Here is a 9,548-nt window from a genome sequence, read left to right as displayed (position 1 = left end):
GAATTTATTTATATAGAAAAACCACGCTGAAAAAAACTCCATTTTTTGATACTTAAAAAAAATAAAATTTATTGCAAAAATATTAAATAAGATATTTTATTATACTATTGATGCTGTCGCCAAAAAGTTACGATAAAGAGGTACATATAGCGATAAATAAGGCTTACAAATAAAATAAGTGACTTACAATTATTTAATATACTTACAATTAGTAATGTTATATTGTACAATATGTATAATTATGTAAAGAGAAAATTAACAAACAATCTGAAAATATACAAGATTAAATTTCAATGAGAAATAAATGTTTCAACTTTACATAACAATCTATTCTGTGTTATAATGTATCTTGTAAAAACGAAATATACGATTGCCCGAACAATTTTATAAACGAAAATTATTCATTATTTTTTGAACGAAATATTCGACGTTTTACAATCTAGTTACAACATCACTTTCAGCTTCAGTACAATGGGACAGCACCTCGTTCTCGTATTCGTTCAGCATTTTTACTAAAAATGGATTGCCTCCTAAACGTTCAATTTCAATCCTAATTTTTTTGTTCAGTTCTTTAAGTATGTCCCTCGTGTATTTGAAAGAACCAAATTTCTCCAACAAAGTCACACAATAACTTTTAAGATTCGTATCCGTAGTTCGTTGTTTTAGAATATCTATAGGCTTTATTAAGGATATATGTTTAAATTTTATGAATTATAAAAATTTCGAAAGTAAATGCGTATTTAATAAATAATTTCCTACGTCAAGTAAGTACATATATTATCTTAAACATAATGTTTGTTAAAGGATACTTATTATTTGTCTGTCATCATCGTATTTAAGGGCATGTATGATAGGGAAGCTGAACTTCCCTTTGGTCAGATCGTCGCAATAACTTTCATCGTTCGGGTCCTGTGATAATAACAAATTCAGTTAGTTCAAGTTTACTTAATTAACCCTGGGAACGGGCACCCTGAGTGATTTTTACACCCCAGTATCGAGAAAATGAATCTCACGTCACAGTAATTTTTTTTATCGTTCGAGAATCTATATCTATACCTTTCATTCAAGAGGTTCCGAGACCCAATTCGCATAATAGAAAATTAATCAAATTAATAATGAAAATTAAACAAATTACTTACCTTACAAATACACAAATTGCAATAGTCATTGTGTATTTGATAATAAAATCCCATTAAATTTAACAACGAGGACAAGTCTATTTCACACGTTGAAAACAGTTTCATTAAATTTGCCATCAATTTTATCAGCCAACCAGCCTCTATAAAATTAATTATTATTCGAATTTTATATATGTAATTTAGTTTTTAAAATGGAGTTTCTGTTTCAGCAGATAATAAAAGTTATCACAAAATCATAAACATTTACTTCTTTCCGCCATCATCTTGTAATTGTTTTCAGTTGGACACATTAAATTGTCCTTCCAATACATATCCATACCCTGGCCTCTGTTAAATTCCAGTAATTGTTCAGTTAAGATTTTAACTGCCTGTTAATTAAGATATAAAAATAGATAACTTAATTTATGTTGTATTTAACAAAATTTAATATATTGACGCGATTTTGTTGAGCTTCGAATTAGTACTGGTTGTAATCAATACAGTGCTGATCGTAAAAGAAATATGTATACAGTTTTATAAGTGCTTAATTGCAAACATGTCGTGAGATTTTTCAATAATGTTATACCTTTCAAATACACACACACACACACACACACACACACACACATCGTCTTTATTACTTCTAAAAGTTTTTAAATTACTTGAGGACAAACTTGTTAAAAAGCATTTAATGCTATAAATTCAACTATCTATGATATAATATTCTTGAAATATAGTAATGTGGATTAAAAAATATGACATTCTTGAAAAGTCTAAATTCAATTCAATAATGAGGGATATTGGATTTACGAAAAGTATATTACAACTGTAATACTTACTGCGGGATGTAAGTGAAGAGCTTTTTCAATAGCAATAACTTGTATGTAATTGGTGGCGCTTATTGTGCCGGAAAGCCCATAAATGGAATGGGTAACAGGAATACCATCTCGCAAAATGGATTTATTTTGAATATCATCGTATCTATATATTAAAATAATTTTATAATTTTAGTATAAATTATTATGTCAAAATACATATTATTAATAATTGGAAAAAGAGAAACTGTAGTACAAATAACAGAATAAAATTTAATTTTTTTGTAAAATATTATGTCCTACTTTTTGTCGTGCGCACTTGATTTTAACATAAATAAATACAATATGCAGAAAGCAAATGTAACTATTATATTATCTACATGTGTTCAAATTTATAAAATTAACAACACACATACACACACATAAAAGTCGATGATGCTTTACAATAAAATGTAACTTACAGGATGCACGCGTTGTAGACAATGCTTATGATTTCGTCAATCTGCCGCAGTTTATCGGGGGATATTTTAAGCCAGTAGTTGAAAACAAGTGTTAATTTTGTACACCTATGCCATCGCTCAATGTATTCAAGCGGCTTCAAAAGTTTCTATACGACAAAAATCATGACTTTCATTCTATTGTGCATGAGATCAATAATAAAACGAAACGTAAGATACGAAAGTTGAATTGAATAGAGAATTGAAATATAAAATTAAAAGAAGAAAAGGGAGAATGGTACTTATATAGGACTGACCTTATCCTCCTCCGTGTCACCGCCTAGCGAATAATAGAAAGGTATAACTTTCCTTGGGTCCGTCATGTTGCGTTAAAGTTGCGGTAAAGTGATGTCTCTTCTCTGATTGACAGGAACAGAATAACTAAATGTATGCCAGTCTACGGGCTTATATTGTATCTCGATGTTGCAAGAGTAACGGCTCTGGGAAAAATAAACACGGATATAACCCACTTTGGGACTCACGGTTATGCGTGGGCTATTAACTAAGAACCAGGCGCTGTAAACGATGCGCGAAAGTTTTATTTTTATTTGCATTTTACAACCTAATCTTCCAACCTTGACTACGCGCCGACTAAATTTGTCACACTTGAAACATAGTTCCGGTTGGAGTAGTGAAATCTCCCGAAAGTTTTATTTTTATTTCTATTTTACATATCTTCCAACCAGTATCTTTTAATTACATATCTTGGAAGATAAGGTTGTAAAATGCAAATAAAAATAAAACTTTCGCCCATCATTTACCGCGCCTGGTTCTTAGTTAGTCCGTTTTCTATATTCGTGAATTTCCATTGGAGCCTATACTTCGAATTTTAAATCACTCTGGCTGAAAGTACGCGTAATATTACAACTAATAATAGATTATTGCGATAAATATCACCACATGTCTCGGTGGTCGAGTTGGTACGACACCTTCACGGAATGAAGGAAGTTCCAGGTTCGAACCCTGGCTGAGGTAATACTTTTCACAATAATTTCTTTACAGTTATTTAGATGCACATAGCATCAAAAATTAAATCGAATCGATTTAATTAGGTGTAGAGGGGGATTTTACTTTACTACTCCAACCGGAACTGTGTTTCAAGTCTGACAAATCTTGTTATGAACGTTCTCGGTAATGTCAGGATCTCGGGGTAGGATACACGACTTGGGTCAGTACAGAGAGAGAATAATCTTCATATTATACTTTCGAGGAGACCGATAGCTTTCGTGGTCTCTGCGCTACTGCTCGTCGCCGGGCGAGCGCTCCCCACTCTCTCGCTCGCGCCTATCTTTTGTATACAAGCGATGCCCCGGGCGCATTCTTTCTATTTTTCCAGGACAAATCTAGTCGGCACGCAGTCAAAGGTTAATAAATATGTAAAATAAAAATCCATTAAAGTAGTATATGGACCATCGAAATTGAAATAAGAGAAGTAAAGGCTATAAAGGTCAGACGCAGATCTCCGTGCGTAATATCAGAATTGCTGATTTATTGGTCGTTGTGAATGTTACATTCGAGGATTATTCGTTATGCTATTAAATTGTCAGTATATAAAATTGCTAATAAATACTTTCTAAAAGTCTTCTACTCGGTGAATTTATTTATATAGAAAAGCCATGCACTTTTCAAGAACAATAAAAAAACATTGATCAATTAAAATTTGCTAAACAGAGACAGAAATGGTCCCTAATAAACTCATTTTTTCACTCATAGAGGTAATTACCATAGCAGTTAACGTGCTAAAGTATAAATTTTGTAATTTTTTAGAAAATATTGTGTCCTATTTCTTGTCGCGCGCACTTAGTTTTATCAAAAATAAATGTAATATGCATGGAAAGCAAATATAACTATCATTATTATAGATAGATGCATTTGAATTTATTGGCACGTGACATTTAATTCAAGATGTTTATATTTTTCACAAATTTCAAGACATAATAAAACACACTACAGGATACAATATTAATAAGAATATACATTCATCCACTTATAAATTAAATATAATAATAATGATAACGCTTCGCAACGAAATATAACTCACAGGACGTGTTACACGTTATGCATAATGTTATTTCGCCAATCTGCCGAAAGCCAGTAGTTGAAAGCTAACGTTAATTTTGTATACATGTTTTTTAACACATCGGAAAATGTATTTGAACGGTTCCAAAAAAGTTTCTATACAACAAAAATCATGTCTTTTATGGTTTATTATTATGAATTGAACAAAGAATTGAAATATAAAATTGAAAGGAGAAACGAAAGAAGAAACGAAAGAAAATGGTACAGGATTGACCTTATCCTTCTCCTCTCCGTGTCATCACTTAGCGAATAATAAAAAGGTATAAACGAAAACAGAGAACTTGAATCGCCAGTGAATAATTAACAATTAGCAAAGGCTCGACCCAACTGGCCAAATTTTATTCATTACAAAACGCTACATTTCGACCGCAGATTTCGGTCCTTTTCAAGCGTATAGAAACAACTCACAAATAACCGGACAAGCTGCAATAAACATTATTGACGACACTGGTTTGTTTTTATTGCTCTCTCTCTCTCTCTCTCTCTCTCTCTCTCTCTCTCTCTCTCTCTCTCTCTCTCTCTCTCTCTCTCTCTCTCTCTCTCTCCTCTCTCTTTTCCGGTTTGTCAGTTTAAATTTTACCACCGCACGGCTCTGACATGTCCTTCGACATAAACGACTAACGAAAATGCCGTTTAACATGTATTTTACCTCTGTGATTTTAACGCACAAATATGTAAGCTTCTGATTTATATAATTATTTATGGATTTATACTTATTGTTGCGTGCTTCAATTTGATGTTTAGTTTTTAGATTCGGCGTAGTTTGGGCATTATGTTTGACTGATTAATATTTGTGAGTTGTTTCTATACGCTTAATTGAAAAGGACCGAAATCTGCGGTCGAAACGTAGCGTTTTGTGATCAATAAAATTTGGCCAGTTGGGTCGAGCATAATACCTTTGCAAAAAGATATAACTTTACTTATGACCGCCATGTTGCACTAAACAGTAATGTCTCTTTTCTGATGTAAGAACAGAATATAACTAATGTATACAAGTCTATGGGGTTATATTATGTCTCGTTGTTTATAAGAGCGACGATGCACAACCAGTGCAGAGAGAGAGTGCAGACGGTAAAAAACTATAGATTCCAACAATTACGTGAAAAACCTGTTAGTCTATGTGGAGGAAGTCAACAATAGCAGACTTATCCTAAAATTTTAATTGACCTTCGACAAAATCAATTCTTTAAAAACGATCAGATTCCAAGCGACGGATGCACATAAAAAACCAAATTCCAAGATGAAATCATGTTAAATATAGTTTTAATAAAATTTCATCTTTTGTGAAAAACCTTTTGTGAAGATGTACAATTTCTTTTGTGTATATATTTCTTCGCGCAATGAAAGATAATAACAAGTAATACAATTTACATTAATAGTAGAAGTTAAACATATAGTAAAAATTTCAATAGTTTTAGTCCAATTTCAAATCATGCGAGGCCGACAGACATTGATCAACAACAAAGTTTCTTGAGAACTTTTTTTGGTCTTTTGGTTTTCTAAACGCCATTCTATTGTACAAATTATATATGCTTATACAAAAGATATGCTTATCAACATCTATTGTCTTCTCGCGTGACAAAATGTAAACGTCAGCGCTTTTACGGAACGTTCGTATGCCTGTATGAAATTAAATATTTCGTTAATTATCAGAAAATTCACTTACACTCTTGTAGCCATAACATAAAGTTACAGTAATGCTTTCCAAAAAGGCCGATTGGCTTTTCGGGGCACTCGGTTTAACAACTCATTGCGAGAATATCGGTATGAATCCAGAGTAGAATAAAATTTCACAATTCTTTTTTCAACAAAATCTCGTAACAAAATTTTATTACATATTTTTGATACATTTTTCTATTACCTTTCTTATATGATCATTCCTTGGCTGCTTGTATCATTAATATAACTATCTTGTATAATATATTATAAAAAAAAGCATGTATACATTTGATATTACGCTTTCGCTGTTTTTTTTTTTTTATAAAACCTAAACAATCGTATATTTAAAACGTTCCAGTTAAAAGATCCTTAGGCGCTTCTTTAGTATCCCAATTCTTAAGCTCGTCCAGAATCTTCACTAAAAGCGGGTTACCACCTAAACGTTCAATTTCAGCCCTCGCGGTCGAGTCCAGTTCCTCAAGCACGTTTCTTGTGTATTTAAAAGAACCGAATCTCTCCAATAATTTAATGCAATGACGTTTCACTTCGATATCCTTTGTCCGTTGTCGTAAAATATCTTCATCAAGCATTATTAAAGAAATATATAAACTTAATAAATTATAACAAAAGCTTTCGAAGTATATGGAGCAATTAATTAAAAAATTATGTTAATTGTAAAACATTTTTTACTAAGAGAAAATAACATTTGATAAAAAGGATACTTATTATTTGTCTATCGTCAGGATTGCTCGTAAGCGCATGAATAATCGGAAAACTGAATTTCCCCTCGGTCAAATCTTCACAATAACTTTTATTTTCAGTGTACTACGACAAAAATAAATTTAGTTACTTCAAAAGTTTATTAAATTAATAATAAACTAAGTATAGGCTCTCCTGAATAAATCAAATAAGGAATAGTGAGAGAGGCAATCGGAGCCACGCGCGGTCATTATTGCGCAATCAGTTGATTGCACAATAATTACCGCGCGTGGCTCCGATTGCCTCTCTCACTATTCCTTATTTGATTTATTAAATTAAATATTATCGCTTACCTCACCGAGGCACAAGTTACAATAATCATCACGTATTTGAAAGTACAATCCTAAGGTAGCTATTAATGATGAAAAGTCTTCTTCACAAGTTGAGAACAGTTTCATCAATCTTACAGCCAAGTTGAAGAGTCCTCCGGTTTCTGCGAAATTAATTAATTTCAAATTTTTATTATATGAATGACTTCTACATACGAAAGGTTTGTACAAGTATTAGCAATTACTTCTTATTGTCATGGTTTTGTAATCTTCCTCACTTGGACAGATGAAATTATCTCTCCAAAAAATATCCATTCCTTGACCTCTGTGAAGCTCCAGTAGTTGTTCCATATACACTTTCGTTGCCTGATAATAATAATGTACTATTACATTTTTTAATTTCTAATTTTGTTAATGTCTAATTTCTAATTTAATTTCTAATTGTATTTATTTCATATATATATATATATATATATATATATAATATATAATGTGTATTAATTTACACATCTAAAATGACATCTATAATGCTATTTGCGAAGTTGTTTATGTTCTTAGAATATGTTAATGTCCACTAAAAGTCTATGAGAAATGTCTATTTTTAATCTTGATTTATCACATGTAATCATTAGAATCATAATAAGTCAAATGCCAATCGTCTTTTTTTTATAAAAAAGTGTGGCTAATGTAACTTACCCCTGGATGTTGTAAATTAACGACTCTTTCCAACGCAATAAATAACACATAATTTGCAGCACTTAATGAACTAGCGATTCCATAAACTGAATGTGCAACAGGAATGCCTCTTCGTAAAATAGAATTATCTTGAATATCATCAATCCTGCAAAAATAAAAAAATTCATAATTAGTTTTTACAAAAATATTGGAATTTATATTGAGAATTCTAAATTAATATAATTACGGACAATACTTTGAAACATCTGTATTTGTACTTTACTTAATTGCCTTGAGAAAGAGATAAATTTATATAAATTCAGATTATACTTTATACTTTAAAGAGTTATACACTTTTCAAGATTTTTAACATATACATTATATTTTAAATAAATTAAAATAAAAATAATACACTTGTGATGCAAACACGTTAATATAAATATATGTTTATAAATTGTATAAATAAAGCTAATACGGAAAAAAATTAGAATATCAGCTAGAAGGAAAGAAGAGTAATGTAAGTTAAATTGTAAATACAATCACACATGTAACAAACTTTCATATATCGATATATTAAAAAAAAATGTACAGAATTCCTGTCTATATTAAAGTCTTTTTCAAGGGGTATTGTAATTATTATAAAAGACAAGATTTAGTATTACGGATAATTGTGTGAAAAAAGGGTATGTAAAGCAAAATATTATGCTTAAGCAATAAATTATCACACGCAAAAAGGCATATCTGCATATAAATAGCGTAAGACCATCTAGATCTTATGTAAATTTATATGGCGACTTTATATGATGAATGCTCATTGATTTAGCAGTCTTATGCTATGCATAAGCAGCCTATTTTGTATGTAAAAGTCATAAAACGCAAACTTACAGAATGCTCGAATTGTGGAGCATATTTACTATATCGTCGATCGCTTGGACTCTGTCGTCCGATATTTTTAGCCAGTAATTGAAGGCCTTTGCTAATTTCGCTCTTATCTGTTTTCCAGGTACCTGAAGAATGTATCTGATCGGTTCCAACAGTTTCTGCAACAATAAGTTCCACCTCTAAATGTCATCTAAATTCAATATTTAAAATCGACAAAATATCAGAAGTGTATTGACGTGCGAAGTAGACTTGCCACCTAATATTCCAAGAATTTCTCAAATTTCCAATAATTTTTCGAAATTCCAGGAACTGTGCGTATCGAGAGTTCAAAGAGTACATAAAATAAATTACGTATGTACGTGAAAAATAAATAGCGCGCGCTTAAGCGCGCGCATCTTTCGCTCTCTGATAAAATTTAAAAAAAAAATATATATATATAAGAAGTGTATAGACTATAACTATATAGATCGGCGCGGAAACTAACCTCATCTTCCTGTCCGTCGCCGCTCATGGAGTAATAAAAGGGGATGGTCTTATTGGCGTCCGTCATATCGCAACGAGCGGTGATATGTCTCTCTTCCGGAGTACCAGGCGTGAATGAGATAACTGCTTCGATCAGTCAGAAATGCGGAAAACAAATTTGCGACGACGGTTGACAGCCGGGCATAAATGTCAAGCGTGACGTTCGTACGATGTCTGGAGCTAGAGTGAGCCAGAGTTCCTATTGTAGGAACTCAGTTCAAGGAGCAAGTGACGCAAGACGCAACTGATATTCGCACATGCGCGGTAAAAGCG

General features: G+C 31.8%; 2 protein-coding genes across 2 annotated transcripts; both read right to left on the bottom strand.

Annotated features, from left to right (window-relative positions):
• Positions 1 to 80: 80 nt before the first annotated feature.
• Positions 81 to 3,650, bottom strand: LOC139771021 (terpene synthase-like). Its single transcript, XM_071703441.1, has 8 exons — positions 3,502 to 3,650; positions 2,688 to 2,870; positions 2,395 to 2,540; positions 1,958 to 2,099; positions 1,387 to 1,507; positions 1,140 to 1,279; positions 810 to 909; positions 81 to 671 (listed from the first exon to the last, which is right to left on the bottom strand). Exons 2-8 carry the CDS (start codon positions 2,751 to 2,753, stop codon positions 433 to 435), a joined length of 954 nt encoding a protein of 317 aa, XP_071559542.1. The 5' UTR covers positions 2,754 to 2,870; positions 3,502 to 3,650; the 3' UTR covers positions 81 to 432.
• A 2,655-nt stretch (positions 3,651 to 6,305) lies between these two features.
• Positions 6,306 to 9,543, bottom strand: LOC139771020 (terpene synthase-like). The gene is made up of 7 exons (XM_071703440.1): positions 9,238 to 9,543; positions 8,757 to 8,911; positions 7,893 to 8,037; positions 7,442 to 7,562; positions 7,221 to 7,360; positions 6,891 to 6,993; positions 6,306 to 6,745 (listed from the first exon to the last, which is right to left on the bottom strand). Exons 1-7 carry the CDS (start codon positions 9,301 to 9,303, stop codon positions 6,513 to 6,515), a joined length of 963 nt encoding a protein of 320 aa, XP_071559541.1. The 5' UTR covers positions 9,304 to 9,543; the 3' UTR covers positions 6,306 to 6,512.
• Positions 9,544 to 9,548: the final 5 nt, after the last annotated feature.

The sequence above is a fragment of the Temnothorax nylanderi genome, unplaced genomic scaffold, assembly GCF_030848795.1.
Source record: "Temnothorax nylanderi isolate EJ_2023f unplaced genomic scaffold, tnyl_v1.0 TNYL_tig0035_pilon, whole genome shotgun sequence".
Lineage (NCBI taxonomy): Eukaryota > Metazoa > Arthropoda > Insecta > Hymenoptera > Formicidae > Temnothorax > Temnothorax nylanderi.
This window is presented reverse-complemented; position numbering and strand designations above follow the sequence as displayed.